Here is a 16210-nt window from a genome sequence, read left to right on the forward strand (position 1 = left end):
TATTCATGTTGCTGCTGTTGGGTACAGCTGGGTTAACGGGCCTGTGAAATCAGAGTATAAATTCCTCAGCATCTGAGCTTTTGGAAGCAAAAATGCTGTGACAAACTATGGTGTTGCTGAAGCCTGTTACCAGTGCTGTCATCTTGCAGTGAAAGCAGCGCACCCCAAAATGTCAGGTAGCGGGACTGTTGTCGAGAGGGGTAGTTAGGAGCAATTAGCCGGTCTCCCTGCCTGGCAGATCGCTGTTCATTTCTCCTTTTTGCCCTTACCCCTGCTGCCACTTCAGGGTAAGGAGTTATGGCAGTGATGGTTCCCTGGTAGAGAGAGAGGAGAAGAGAGAGAGAGAGAGGGAGGGAGTGTGTGTGTGTGTGTGTATGTGTGTGTGTGTGTGTGTGTGTCCCCGTGCGGGCGCCCCGGCCCCCTCCCCGCCCCGCCGCATTGTGGAGGGAGGGACCGCGGCCGCCTCCGCCGCCGTGCGCGGCCGGGCGCTGTCCGTGGTGCTGAGCCCGGCGGGACGGGCGCTGTCCGAGGTGCTGATCCAGCAGGGCCGGGAGCTGTCCGGGTGCTGATCCAGCAGGGACGGGAGCTGATCCCAGCGGGGGCCGGGAGCTGTCCAAGGTGCTGAGCCGTGCTGCCCGGGCGGCACCATGGTTTTCGCTCCAGGTAAGGGCAGCTGCATCCCGATCCCAGGCGGGTAGCCTCGCAGAAAGGCCCGGCCATGCCGGAAAGCTGCTGCGGGGAGTGGGTAATGGGTGAGGCAGAGCTGCCCGCAGGCAGAGGCAGGTTCAAAGGAGGTGATTTAGCTTGGGATTTCTGTAGCTGTGGATCCAAAGGTTATGAGGGTCACCCCCGTGGTTCTCATCAGGGACAGGAGCCTCTTATAGTAGTGTGCAGGGTGCTATGTTTGTCAGACTGCACTAAAGGGTCACAAAGGGGGATGTGGCCTTTCAGTGACTGGAGAGTGAGTCCCCCTCTGCACCCGCACCAGTGGCTGCCAATGTAAGCATCCCTGAAACTCATGAAAATAATTTACAAATTTCATTTCCTCTTTCCTCCCCCTCAAAACAAAATAAGTATTTGAATGAAAGAGAACAGAAAGTTTGTTTAGTCCAGTTTTTACTGGAACAAAATTGAAGATTTCACCAGTTCATGTCTAATGTGAGATCTCACTGTATGAGAGTGCAGAATTTCTAGTGCATAGTATACTTTTGTGTTAACCCATAAAAGAAGCAAAGCTACAGCAATTTTTATTTGATTTGGTACATTCTGCTTGGAAATAGGCAGTTGGTTGTTCAGAAAAGGATAAGAGAGATGAGAGGCCCAGTAGCTCCAGGGTGTAAATGTAAGTAATGCGTAATATCTTCTGTAGGGACATGGCTTGAAAATAACTTCATTAAAGATGTATAACTTTCAGTAAAATAGTGGGTCAATAGAAAAGGAAAAGTAAATGTTGCAACTTGACAATGAATAACTATTTGTTACTTTTGTTTCGCTTGGCTAACAGAAGTTTTATCTTCCTTGAAATTCTATATCCAATCTCTGAAAGGGTAGGAATCTGAAAGCTTTACACTTTCATATAAAAAAAAAATTCTTAGGACTGACTTTGCTACCCAATTCAGTTTAATTTTTTTTAAAAAATAGTATCTCTTTTCAACAATCCCATTAATTTTGTCTATTTAGCCATCTGATTGTTCTCTAATTTCATACATTCATATTTACACTGTGTTCTGAAATTGGAAGCAAGTTATTTATCTTAATAGAACAATCCAGTGCTTTTTGTAATACACCTTCAGCATTAGTGGCTCTTTCCTGAACTCCTTTTGTCTGTCACACTGTCAGCATTAACTGTACAAGTTTTTTAAATGCTCTGTTGGACTGGAATACTTCAGTAACAGATTACCACTAAAATAATGAAAACATGCACGTTTCTTCTCCAAAGGCTGAAGAAGAACAAACCCCAAAGCTCATTAATGATTGCATGAATTGTTCTTTTCAAAACTCTAATCCATAGACAGAAAACAAATCCTCTTCTAAAACTGTTTTATATAGTCATTCTTCAGTTTTCCTTTACTCAAAGAAAAGCCCATGGTCTCCTTGCAAATGTTGCCATAAAATACATAGGGCAACTAAATGGGAATTTGTAAAAGAGATGATAAAACAATCTATTGTCTTCAAGCAGGGCAAGCCTGAGTAGATTCCAATTTTTTATTGCTTTTCTTCCCTGCAAATCAGCTCTGCCCTGGCATTATCTCTGCACCAGATATTAAAAAAAAAAAAAAAAAAAAAAAAAAAAAAAAAAAAAAAAAAAAAAAGAAAAGAGGTTTATGCATCTTTAGCATCTTCATAATACTTAAGGACATACGATGTAAAAATGTCTACTAAGAAACTGACTTTCATTTCTTAAGTCAACTTTCTGATTTTATCTCACTGTAACGAATGACCTCATTTTCTGTTCCATTTATTTGTTGGGATGTGAAGGGAGAGAAAGTAGAAGATTTATCTAACTGTAAATGTTTAGGGTCAGAATGATAATCTTCCAGCATGGGATAGAAAAAAGAAAACAAAACAACAATCAAGAGGAAATCTCTTCCAGAAACAAAAATTATGGATGTCATTTACATGACAACAAAGATAAGATTTTGCAGATTAATAAGATTATGGTCTTTTTTCTTAAGATCTTGGATATGTTATTTCAGAACTCTGAATTAATGGGCTATATTTATAAACTGTTAAGTAGAAACAGCTTATCAAGTTTAAATAACTTTTTAAAAGGCGATGCTGACTGCTCACTGAACACATACTTTCCTGTTAATCTCCAGCTCCCTAAAACTTATTATCTCCTGTGTTGACAAAATAACACAACAAAGCAGCACAAAAACAAACAACCTCCAAAGAAGCCTGACTATAACTGAGATAGATAGATAGATAGATAGATAAAAATATTGTAAAATTGGCAGTATTCCATGCCAAAATTGGACCTCCTGGCTCATTTTAGACAGTGTACTGTGATTCGTAGGTATGCAAAAAGGTATTCTTAATTTTTAGACAGTGTACTGTGATTCATAGGTATGCAAAAAGGTATTCTTAATTTTCTTTATTTATTCATATTTTTCCTTCCCACTTTAATTAACATTGAGACTGTTCCAGAAAAGGAAATAAGAGTGCATTTTTTTTCTTGGGTTAATTTGACTCGGGTTTCATTGCACTGTTTTGTGCTGATTGATTAATGATGTCCTGATATATTGGAAATGCAGTCCAAACTCTGTGAGATGTCTGGGCATTCATTTTCTTGGATAATTCACACATGTTGTGCTGCCCTTAGAATGGGGGGATGATACATGTAATTCACACAAGCTATGTGTTAGAAGGTTTAGTTTCTTTAGTTTTCCTGAACTGAAATGCTTTAGTCAGTTTAAGATGTCAATGACAGTGTATTATTTTAAATTGCATGTAAAGATGGAGATGCATAAGATACTGCAGTAGAGAAGCATGAAATTTCAAGGATTAGATCAAAAACCAGAGAGAAGTCATAATTTTAAATTGGCAGATTTTCTTACAAAGTTTTTCTTAAATTTTCTGTAGAAGATGGTGTATTCCAGAATTTTAAAAATATCAGTGTCAGATAAGCCTATAAAATATTGCTAATTATAAATAATTCCACAGATTAAACATATGCCATTGTGAGGTAGGAAATGAAGAGGCATTAAAACATTTATTTGTTCTAACACATTAGTAAAGTTAGATTATGCAGCAAGGTTTCTGCTGATAGCAGGTCATTAGTTTACAAAGATGTGATCACTTCCAATATCAGCATTTACCAGATTTAACAGTAACTTTAAATGTTGTTAATCAAACTACTTTTTTGCAGACTTTTACTTTCCCAAAAATTACCTTGGACATATTCCTTGTTTCTTTTCATTTTTAAAATGTTTTCCTAATGCAAAGATTAAAAAACACCACTCTTTACTTATAATTTGTTTGAACAAACACAATATAAAGGTGTTTTTCATGCTTCAAGAATTTTTTTCTGATGCTATTTTGCACAAATCACTCAAACACTTATGTCTTACTCTTACTCTGTAAAGCCATAAATAAAATAACTGAATAATAGAGTCTCATCACTGCGGGCCATAATTGTTTCATCCAGTACAAAGCTGTGATTTTTTTTGTTTGTTTTGTTTTGTTTTTTTGGTTGTTTGTTGACACAATTTGTTTTAGAAAGGAATCCATTTTGAACTGAATACCTCACGAAAGACTGGAATATTTACACTGACAGGTTTTTTCAGGTAAAACACTCTCTTTCTTAAGCTTCTGTCTGCTTTGGATTGTGTGATTTCGTATTTCAGGTGAATCTTGTTATTTGTCAGTGTCATTTGAAGAATTCCTTTTACCTGACAGTTTCTTTATGACTAGAAACTCAGATGCTATACTCAAACCCTATAGTTCTAGAGGAAGGAGGAGGCTATAGAATTGATTTTTGTGTCAATATTTTTATGTTAAAAAAAGTGTGAACACAAAGTTTAAAGATAGACATTAGAGAAGTCAGAATGTTCACAGCTCAGCACCTTTTTCATGCAACAGCAACACCAGTGGATTTTCAATGAGCTTTTCATCAGTGCAGCTGTTCTTAACATTTTTAAGCTGGGAGCAACACAGCAGACTTGTATAATGACACTGAAGATCAGAAATGCATCCTGTACCAAACATTTTAGGAATCTCATTACGCTGCAATTGAAGAAATAACAGCTGCGTACTGAAACAGATGTTCTTACTGGTCTGAATAATCCTGATCTTCTCCAGTGGAAAAGCTGGGATAACAACAACCTGTTGTGTTGCAGAACGTGAACATGTGAAATTTCTTGACATAATTTTTCTTTTTTTTTTTTTTTTATTATAGTATCACAGGTACTATTGCAGATTCCTGACCACAATATCCAGATCAAGACAGTATGGAAGGGCCTGTTCATGAATGTAAAAATTGCTATCAATAAGCTGACTTCTTTGAAGGTACCCTGTTGTGGGATATCTCCAGTGTTTGTGCTGACTGTGGTACTCTGGCACACAGTTTTGCAGTGTCTTTCATCCATGAGAACAAGACAGGACACAGTCCTTGTCCTTATTAACTGCTATGCTACATTCTGCTAATGCTCTAAGTTCTGCAGTCCCCCCCAAAAATCCATAATAAAAAAAAATTAAAAGTATATACATAGAGGATTCTTATTTGATAGCTTTATATTGATAAAGTCCATGTATAGGACATAATTGGAAAGTGATAACCAACACTATTTGCCTGCCTCATGCAGTCTGATATAATGGAGGTTTTGTCCAGTATTTCTTATGGCTGGTAGTGAGTATGGAGGCCAGTTGCTGCCCAGAATTGTCTGAATGCATTTACTGCTCTCAACAGTAGTTCAAAGTGTTTGTCACCTGGTAGGAAGAAATCATATAGGAGGAAATTCCTTATTCTCTTTTCCTGAAGAAAAATGTTTCTTGTGCTGACCTTTTCCCAGTGACACATTGATCTTTCCCCTGCTGTGAAACTCCACTAACAGACCTCGTTAGTGAGGTGAAAAAAATTTAGTTCATAGATATTCAGAAATGTGATGAAATTAGTAAGTCAGGTAATCCTAGGTACAATCTTTCTTTAAAGTATGAGTCAACATAGTGTTTAAAAATGGCACAGAATTTATTGTTTCAAATAATTTTTAACAGAACTGAAGGCTTGAATAAGTGATGCTGGCACCTTTCACTTCGCTGTCACTGGATTGAATCCTATTCAGGTTAGGTGTGAGAAGAATTCTGTTATCACAGTGCCTGTGTATGACCTATATTGAAGGAGTTGTTCATAGCTGGGGGATAGTGGTAATAAGTGATATAGTCCTTATTAACATCCTAACTGGAACTGTTTATTGAGCAGGAAAGTCAAACTGTGAATGTAGAAAAGGAATGAGTTACACTGACCTCTAGAATTTGTCCCCCCAAATCATTATTTTTGCAGGTGAATTGTTCTCTTGTACTGGGCATAAATAGTAGCATTTCAATCTTTTAAGTTTTCTTGTGTTAATGGAATAAATGCCCTTATTGTAAAATACAGTGGCAGATTTTTTTTCTATACCTACCCTGTTGTCTATTAAGGATTTTAAGGACATAGTACATTGTATTATGTTACAAATACTAGGTTAAACAAAAATTATTTGCAAACAATGCATTTCAATTTATTTATAGCCTTTGTGGAGTTTTTGACTATTAGTTGGCCATCTACATCGTGTCTTTTACATAATAACTTGAAAGATTCTACAGAAATTTAGTGGATGTCAATTGGAACAGAGTCTTCACTGATGTTATCAAAAATGAAAAGCTGACCTGAATAGCCCTAAAATGGTTCAGGTTCCTTTAGAGTGCCTTGCCATGGAAGTCAGTGGAGGTGAGCTCTGTGTTGCTGTTGTCTGCCCTTGCAAATCCTGTAGTTGTGTTTCCAGAAGATGCTGTCTTCCTTCCTTCAAGAGGGTTTGAAATTTTTTTGCCTGAAGAAGTAAATTGAACCATGTTCTACTCAGGCATTTTGCTAGTGGTGAGGCAGACATAACCTCCTGTGGGTTACTTGTGTTTGCTTCACTTTATAGTATATATATTTGATAGAATAAGCCTGTATTTTCTGTCTTTGGGCAGTGAATCCATTCATGATTTATCAGTACAGAGCGATTGCATATCCATTAACACTTCTGTTAAATACTTGCAGATTGACATTACATTTTGTCTTGAAGTAAGTTTTCTTAATATAGCAGAAAATATTTATCTGGGAAGACAGAGAATCAGTTCCAAGAGTGGAAAACAACAGGTGATGGCATCCTGTTGTAGAGAGATTCTGTCAAGATTACAGCTATGAAATTAAAAATGCCATAAAGAAAGGAGTTTGCTCTTTCAAGGTGCCTTTTAGGTTTATATATCTTTTGATTTACTTTCGGTCATGACTGTGTATATACATGCATGTGTACATGCTCAAGGGAATGGCTTGAAGCTTTGTCAGGGGAGATTTAGGTTGGATATTAGAAAATGGTTCTTCACCCAGGGGGTGATCATGGCACTGGAATAGGCTCCCCAGGGAAATGGTCACAGCACCAAGCCTGACAGAGTTCAAAAGCATTTGGACAACACTCAGGCACATATTCTGTAATTCTGAGATTCTACATATACAAAATTCTACATACATATATATATCTATATATCTATATATCTATATATCTATATATCTATGCATATATATATATATATATATATATATATATATGAGTATTTATAATCTCAGGCTCAGTTGCTAATAGCTATATTTACAGCTTTCATACTCCACTCAGATTCTAAAATAAGCAGGGAAATTTTTCTGTACTGCTGTGCATATGCAAATTTTGGGCTTTTTTGGGGGGATGTTTTTTTTTTCCTGGGGGTTTTTATTGTTGGCTTTGGGGTTTATTTTAGAGCTAGAGAAGGGCTCTGCTTCAGCTGACATTAGGCCAGACAATTTTTGACTCTGGATAATCTGGTATAAATTGAAATATATCTAAAATGGAACAGGATGTTTTCACTGGCTAAAGCAGAATGTTTGCTGACTTTTTACAAGTTATGTAACCTTTTCTCTATTTTCTACTCTTAAAAAAAAAAAGCAGGTTCAGATATTGGAAATTTTCATTAACCTGTTCATAGTTCATTAAGACCAAAACCCACAAAAAGTTGTAGAAATACAAACACAGCAGCTAGCAAAATAAACTTCCATTGAAAACTTGCCCTTTGCTTATGCTCTACAGCAGTGGATACTAACACAAAAGCTATGTTTCAATGGTGATCAAAAATGAGCTTTTTGATACAGATTCAGAAGACCTACATAAATGTTATCTAGATTTCTGTGCTTAATGTTTTCTTTTTAGATAGGAATCTCTGAGCACCTGAACTGTAGAAAGTAGAAGGCAAAGAGGGTCAGATGAGGAGTTGTGTCATTCAGGGCCCCATCTTGGGACTGGTGCTCTTTGATACCTTCATCAATGACACAGGCAGTGGGATTGAGTGCACCCTCTGCGAGTTTGCAGATGACACGGAGCTAAGCTGTGCAGTTGGCCTGGCAGAAGAATGGGGTGTTGTCCAGAGGGACCTGGACAAACTTGAGGACTTCATAAAGTTCAACAAGTGCAAGTGCAAGGTACTGCACATAGGTTGAGGCAATTCCAGAGATCAGCACAGACTGGAAGAACTCATTGAAAGCAGCCATGATGAGAAGGTCTTGGGGTTACTGGTGGATGAAAAACTGGATGTGAGCCAGCAATGTGCACTTACAGCCCCAAAACCCAACCATAACCTGGGCTACATCAAAAGTAGTGTGCCCAGCAGGTCAAGGGAGGTGGTCTCCCCACTCCACTCTGGTGAGATCCCACCTGTAGTGAGTGCTGCATTCAGCTCTGGCATCCTCAGCACAAGAGGGGGCATGGACCTGTTAGAGTGGGTTCAGAGAAAAGGAAAAACAAGATGAACAGAGGGCTGGAGAACTTCTCCAGTGAAGGCAGTTTGAGAGAGTTGGGGTTGTTCAGCCTGGAGAGGGGAAGACACTGGGGAGACCTTCAGAGAGCCTTCCAGTGCATAAAAAGGGCTTATAAAAAACAGGGGTGGGGAGGGGGGGGGTGACTTTTTACATGGGCAGATAGTGATAAAACTAGGGGGAATGGCTTTATACTAAAAGAGGGAAGGTTTAGATGAGAGATTAGGAAGAATTTCTTCGCTGTGAGGATGGTGAGGTACAGAAATGATTGCCCAGAGAGGTTCTGGATGCCCCATGGCAGGAGGTTTAGAATTAGAGGTTCTTTAAGCTCCCTTCCAACAAAAAGCAATCTATGATTCTATGATATGGGTCACCTGTATCTGTGCCACTGGACCTCTCCCACCTTGGAAGAATCACCTCTTTTGGTGTAGAGAGGGTTCTTATTTTAGTATTTGAAATGTGTTCTCTAAAAGAAGTAGGAAAATTGTGCAGATGAAGAGAATATAAATTTTTCATTAACTTTGAAACAGCTGGTCCCATATGCTCTTTAGGGAATATCTTCTTTTTAATACACTGAACTGCAGCCTAAGACTCAAAAACCCTGTTAAATTAATCTTAGTTTACAGAATTGAATCCAGAAATATTCCTTTTGGGACCAAAATCTGAGTATCACATTTATGGGTTTGGGTGTGGCAGAATTGTCAGTGACTAGTAATTTGAACTACATTCAGTCTTCAAAGCTGATATACACAATCCTTAAGGAATTAATTTATTGCTATATGTGAAAATGCCTAGAAAATATATAGATTAAAGTGTATAATCTGGTTTTAGTTAATATTATCAAATTATGGCAAGAAATCTTAATAAAACATTGAAAAAATTCTTAACAATAGATCTCAGCAATCTCTTAATTTAAAAAAATTCATTTTCACTGGCATATTTCAAATAGCATGAAATAACTTGCTGGAGTCTGTAAAAAGATAGCTTTATATAGCAAAAAACCCAAAGAGAATTTAAGATATTCTTATCTCTTAAGAAAGAGTAAAAACTCAGTGGGAAAAAAATTACGAAACCTGAGTTGAGGTATAGCTAATGTCTGAATACAAAGGTACAATGAAGTATGGCTCTGTAGATATTAGTACGTCCTTCGAGACAGCTTATCTGCATTTCTGTTCTTCTCTTTTGCCATTATATTCCTCCTCTATTTGTATTCAGAGCTGGGTTATTCCAGCTTCATTCTTAAAATTTTTTTGAAGAGCAAAGCAGTCTGTGCTGGCTCCCTTTATTGTACAGTCCCTTTTCCATGCTGGTTGAACAGCAAGAATTGGGAATGAGGTTAGAGCAGAAAATAAACCTGAACTGAACCTTAACTTTTCTAGTGAAAGTCAATGTTGCAATCCCCTGTACACAGCATGTCAGGAAATTGGAAAAACACAGGATCCTACATTAAAATACTTCTGGCATTTCTGATATGGTCAGTGTCCTCTCTTCCTCAAGGAATCGGGGTAAGTGAGTATTGTCTCCTGCTGCTTGACAGCTATTAGTCAGGACCTCACTGGGCTCTATTTCAGAGCATGAGAAATGGTACTGGACAGAATTAACTCTAGTGCAGTTAAGAATACATTTATTACTTTTTTTTTAAATATTAAATTTGTAACTTCATTGTAGGACCTTTTATTGAGGTCTCTGAGCTGACATCATTACTGACATTGAGACAAATGGGGTTTCTAATTCTGTAAAATATTTTAATGACTCTCATGTGCAAAGTTGGTTCGTGCACATGTGTTGGAAAGTCTTCAGCCCTGGCTGATTGCCATGTTCATTCATTCTGGATGTAATTAACATGACTCATCAACATTTCCTGATTGTGAATCTCTTCTTCAAATTAGGCTTCTTGTGCTGAAATCCCAGCACCAACCTCTAAAGCAAATCAAAGAAGGAGATTTTTAACCACTTCAATTCACAGGTTACAAAATATTCACCAGAGGAGGCTCACCTGGAACTTCCATGCTGTGGCAAACAAGATGGAGAGACATGTTACTGCCTAATGGCAAAGGGAAGCTAAAGAACTGAACTTGGTTTCCAATATTGATGCAAAGAACGTTACTGTTAATTATTACAACATTCACACATACATGATGTCATTACAAACCTGCCAAGTTCTGTAAGGTTTTTCAATATCTGTAGTTTATAAACAGTTTACATAATAACATGCATCTTTTTGCTGTGTACACAGCTCCCATGCATCCACACTGGACCTTCTGATGAAGCCTAATCATCATAATCTATTTATGCTTTCATTCCATTTAAAATTTTCATTAGTACTGTCAACTGGGTTATAAAAATTACAGTAATAATTTTCAATAGAATTGAGATAGGTTTTCCTGAGATTAGTACTTTTCTTGAACTAATGATAATAACAACATTTTTTATTTAAAAACTAATTCTGATGTTGCAGTGCTGCAGGAAAGAGTAACCATTAATTATTGCAATCCAAAACAATATATTGCTAAAACTAATGGTAAATTTTTAGTTAAAAAAAACTAAAAAGTTATACTTGCATAATCTTATGTAAATTTCACGAAAATATATTTACTTCTTGGCTCTTTCAGCTTCAGAATTGTTGCATGAATTTAAATTATAGCTAACAGGGGAATGCTTTATGCGTAATTCTGAATTTTACATTGATCAGAAGTTTATTTAGGGGAATGTGGTTTTTATTCTTATTTTTAGATACGGATAAAGTTCAAAGTGGTTTATACAACCTACAGGAAGAATAAACATTACCAGCTTTGAGGAAAGGTGAATGTAAAGGTTTTTAACTCCCCACTGTTTATTGACGGCATTAGTGGATCTGGGATAGACTTGCATCTTTGCAAGGTCATGCCTGTCATAGTTTACCTTCATGACGGTATTCCAAATAATCCTAGGAAAATGTACAGAAGGGAGCTTAGCTGTTGATTCAAACATATTACCATTATTGAGTGTTGCTTATTAGGAGTTTTTATAAAGGTGTAATAAATTTAACTTCTAGCTAGTTGAAAGGAAATAGCAACAGGGGATATCAACAGAAAGTGCGGGAGACTACTTTGATTGCAGGCTGGAAAGGAAGTGACTCAGGATACTTTGAAGAAAGTGAGGTGTATAAATGAGAGAAGGCTGTGAATTTCCAGAGTGAATTTCCTAAACATTTGATCTCTAAATGCTTTTTCTCTATAGTTATTTTTTTTCCCATTTATACCTTTCTAGAGTATTACATAGTGTAGAAACATCTCAGAGGATGTATAGTCTTATAGACAAGGAGTTCTTGAACTTAAACCAATATTAGTTCTATTAATTGAAATTAATACTCGGAATTTACTTCAAATATTTTTATTCTTTTTCCAAACTTCTTCCATATTTCCCTTCATGGGGAACATCCTCAAGCAAGCCAATTTCAAGGCACTGTTACATGCCACTAATTTTAGTGGAATATGTGGCTGATTACTGCAGCCAGTCCAAGATTTTGGTGTTTTTTGGATCTCTCAAACTGTATTTTGGATTGCAGAATCAGACCAGTGTTTAAAAGTTACTTTTCATCTGCTTTGTTAGTTGGCATAAAATTTACAGAGCTTAGCACAAGGTAATAAAAACATGCTAAAAAGGCTTCATCATGTGTTGATGATAAAATTGCTGTCTTCTATTTAACATCCCTTAACCCAGATATTTCAGTTCTACATTTACAGAATTGGGGTGCTGGGCATGAGAGGTGAGTATCCAAAGATAGAGATCAAGTAAAGATTTTCTAACTTCAAGAGAAAAATGTAGTCTTTAGAGAAGGAAAACTAATAGGCAGCATGTGTTTCTGATATTGTTCAAGTTTTTCCCAGAAATTACTTCAAATGACCTATTTGCCATGGAATTTTAACTTAACAGTTATACTTCAAATCTTAAAAAAATTAGTAGATAAAAAATAATTATGTTTTATCATCCTAGTAACTCTCATTTTGATTATCTAAACACCAAACACCTAACTAGCAGGAGCTATGCCCTTTTTTTCACTTGACTGAAAATGTGCAGTTCTTAAAGTGCCTAATTAATTCTATAGGCACTCAAATTTCTGCCTGGATGTCCACAGCAGTCTGTATTTCAGCAAGGTGGACATAGATATGTTCCAGCTCAGCCCCTTTGGGATTCTTGTATGAGTCATCTCCGCTTTCTTCTTGCTCAGAGTAGGTCCAGTGTATCAATAAATAAGTGAGCTTCTCAGAAAACAACCATCCAACTGCTTTCCTTGAAGTGAATAATTGGAAGAAGCGAAGGTAGTGGGGATGCTTTTTTGGGAGATTGCTGTTTACTCATTCAGGAAGTGGAAAAGTTGTGATTTATCACAGTCTAACCAGATAAGATCACAGGAATGGAGTAGGTTTGTGGTTGGAAGGGACCTCTGGAGTCATCTTGTCCAACTCCTTATCAAGCAGTGTCATCTAGAACCACATGCCCAGGATCATGTCTGTTGGACCAGCTGTGATTGACACCATATACCCCGGGGAGCTGGACGTTTGTTTTTGACTGCTTGAAATATCTGGCACTCCAGCTTCTACAAAGAATGGCCCCAACACAGGCTCAGATCTGGGTCAAACACAGTGTCAGATATCACCCTCCAAAATAACTTTTCACTTGGTTTCTAATATAGATGGTCCACACAAGCTGCCAATGGTCTCATTGTTCACATCACCCCAGGCCAACAGCTTTGATTCTCTCTGTGTCTGAAGCCAATTATCTCTTGTTATCTGGGTTGCTATCATCCTAACCATTTTACGCAAACAAATATTAAGTTTATTCAAGCTGCTTCATTTCCTTTCTGTGCATATCTAAACCCTCAGAGGCTGGGCAGAGGTAGTCCAGAGGTTTTGGGTTCTCTGTTCTTGGTTACCTCAGCAAATAAAAGAATCATCTAATGAGTTAGAGCTGAGCAGACATACTCTACATCTCACTTATTTGTGTGGTGCTTTCAGACAGGTTTTGCTCCTGAATAAACAACTGAAAAGCCCAGGGAGAAATGCACTAGGAATCTCTTTTTTTTTTTTTCAACAGACTGTTGCTATGGATGACCTTTCTAAAGTAAAAATATTTCAACCTCAGATTTTGTAGATTAATTGGCAAGGACCAAATAAATAATGAAGCATCCCTAAGGAGAGCCAACTGTAATTTTCAACAGCAATGTGCTTAATGACAGTATGTTTTCAACAATAAATTCTGGGGGCTTGTGGCTTTGAGGATTGGCAAATTTTTTACAATTCATAGAACCTCATTGTCTATTCCAACATATTCATTTTTATTAAGAATTTCATGTTTATTCCTGCCTTTGTTAATACATTATCTTCTGAACATCAGATGTGTTGACTGATCTTTTTCAGCCATGTAAGAAGAGTAATTTGTTTTGTGATAAAATGTGAGTTCATATTTGAGTAGTAAAGAATTATCTATACTGTATCTATTAAGTAACATTTAATTCCATCCAAAACCACACTGTTTCAAGTGCTGAGGAGTGGGAAAAACTGAATCAGGGAAGCTGACTGTGCCAAGAATTCAAGTGATTTTTTTCAGTCAGCTTTTCCAGTTTCAAACATTTTTTTTCTATGTTTTCACAGGTTTTAACCTATTACTTGTCTTTACAGTGGTGAGTACACCAGACCTGGACACAGTGCACCAGAGTCTGACAAGAGCTGAGTACAGGGGTAGAATCACTTCCCTTTGCTCCTGGCCATGCTCTTTTTGTAAAGACCAGCATACATTTCTGGACTACATTTTCAACTTTTTGTCTACTGGTATGCCCAAGTACTTCACCACAAATCTGCTGGCAATAAATTGACAGCCCAGTCTGCATTGATATCAGGCATTATTTTGACCCATGTGCAGGACCTTGTTTCTTCTCTCAAGCATACAGCGTATTCCCTAAGGAAACAAGTGATTCTTCTTTTCCTTCTATCCTAAGTTTCCTTGAAAAAACATCTGAAAGAACATTGGGAATTCATCACAATTTCAGATATGCACCTCTCATAAAAGCACCTGATCTTTAATTCACTCTTTGATTCCTCTCAGGACACAATTCTTAATATATGTAATTAAAACAGACAGTAAACTACAAATCCTATGTAATGAAATACTTGAGCATAACAGTTAACTAAGACAGAACTGAGATGAGTATCTTTAAAAACTTTAAAATCAAATCTAGTGTTGTCAATAGCACCTAGTATAAGCATTTCAATTAGCAACTAACTGATCTCCTATATGCCAATAAGTGTATGTCAGAATTATTTTTAAAATCAGTATCAGCTGTGACCATTACAGACCATTCTTTATTGTCCAAATTGCCACTTATGTTAAGAATCAAAATACTTTTAAAGAGAAATCTCTTAACATAAACTACTCTTTTTCATTACCAGATGTAAGTAGTCATACTACATTACTTTATTTTTCTCCAGATTTTAACACTTTAGCCAAACAAGGAAGTTTCACATCAAAATATGTATTTGACAAGTTTCCATAGAAAATGGTCTCTGTTTTACCTACAGCAATCTGAGTATTTCTAAGTATTTTGCAGATATTTTTGAATATCTATCTAAGGGTTAATAAACTGCACTAAACAAAATCTTGTACCTTGAAGTCAATTGGGATTTGATGGATGAGAGCTTTCAATCTGAAGTAAAAGTAAAAAGAAATGTTAATGAAACAGTATTTTTTGCTATGTGGTGGTGAGGGAGTACATGTCAGGCTTGAAAAATAAAGTCCAATTCCCTGTCCAGAAGCACAGCTCAAGTCAAAATGGATGTGAATCACAGCTGCATGAGAAAATCTTCCTTTCCTATCTTACAGCGTAACACATCTGTTCTTGTTTCAGCTCTGAAGTCACAGCTGTCCCCAGTGCTGGGGAGTGGGTAATTGAGCTGAATGACTCAAAATCTCCCCCTTCGTTCAGTCCTGTGGTGCTGAGCACGCACAGGCACTTTCCACCCTAATTAATCTTCTTCAGTATTGGCAGGTTTCCTATGTAATAAACTGTCCCCAGACATCGTTCAGTCCTGTGGTGCTGAGCATGCACAGGCACTTTCCACCCTAATTCATCTTCAGTATTGGCAGGTTTCCTATGTAATAAACTGTCCCCAGACACTGTGTGATTTTGTGCCCTCCCTCCTCTTTTTCTGTCCTTCACGTTTCCATGGGCTAGCCCCATATTCTTAGTTCCTTTTCTTCTTTGTTTGGCTCTGGCAGGTGAGAAGCCAGGGACGGAGCAAGATGAAGTTAAGCTGCAGATTGCCAGCAAGCAGATTGTGCAGACTGCTATCCTCCGAGCAGTGCAACAAGTTTCCCAGGAGAGCCAACAAAAGGAGAAGCGAACAAACACCGGTACAAGCCTCCAGCTAGAAAGAGGAAAACTAACCAAGAAGCATGAAAAGAAGTAAAGGAGGAGATTGGGGTTTTTCAGCTCCAGTCTGCAAGTGTTTTCAGCCTTCTCTTTAGTATCAGCTGTATTGCTAGTGCAATGCTACTGCTGTAAAGCAAACCAAAGTATTATCACACCTAGACATAGGGTAAAACTGCAATAGTCCTCATCTGAGAAATATTAAGTGCATTAGATGAATGACTCCATATTTATGCAGTGCCTCTTAACAGAAACAATAACCATAGCTGTAAAAGTAGTTTCAA

At 37.4% G+C, this 16210-nt stretch overlaps 1 protein-coding gene across 1 annotated transcript; it reads left to right on the forward strand.

Moving 5' to 3' along the window:
- Positions 1–559: 559 nt before the first annotated feature.
- Positions 560–15966, forward strand: AKAIN1 (A-kinase anchor inhibitor 1). The gene is made up of 2 exons (XM_041399419.1): positions 560–663; positions 15776–15966. The coding sequence occupies exons 1-2, from the start codon at positions 648–650 to the stop codon at positions 15964–15966; spliced, it is 207 nt and encodes a 68-aa protein (XP_041255353.1). The 5' UTR covers positions 560–647.
- Positions 15967–16210: the final 244 nt, after the last annotated feature.

The sequence above is a fragment of the Onychostruthus taczanowskii genome, unplaced genomic scaffold (assembly GCF_017590055.1).
Source record: "Onychostruthus taczanowskii isolate IOZ18803 unplaced genomic scaffold, ASM1759005v1 scaffold16, whole genome shotgun sequence".
NCBI classification, from domain to species: domain Eukaryota; kingdom Metazoa; phylum Chordata; class Aves; order Passeriformes; family Passeridae; genus Onychostruthus; species Onychostruthus taczanowskii.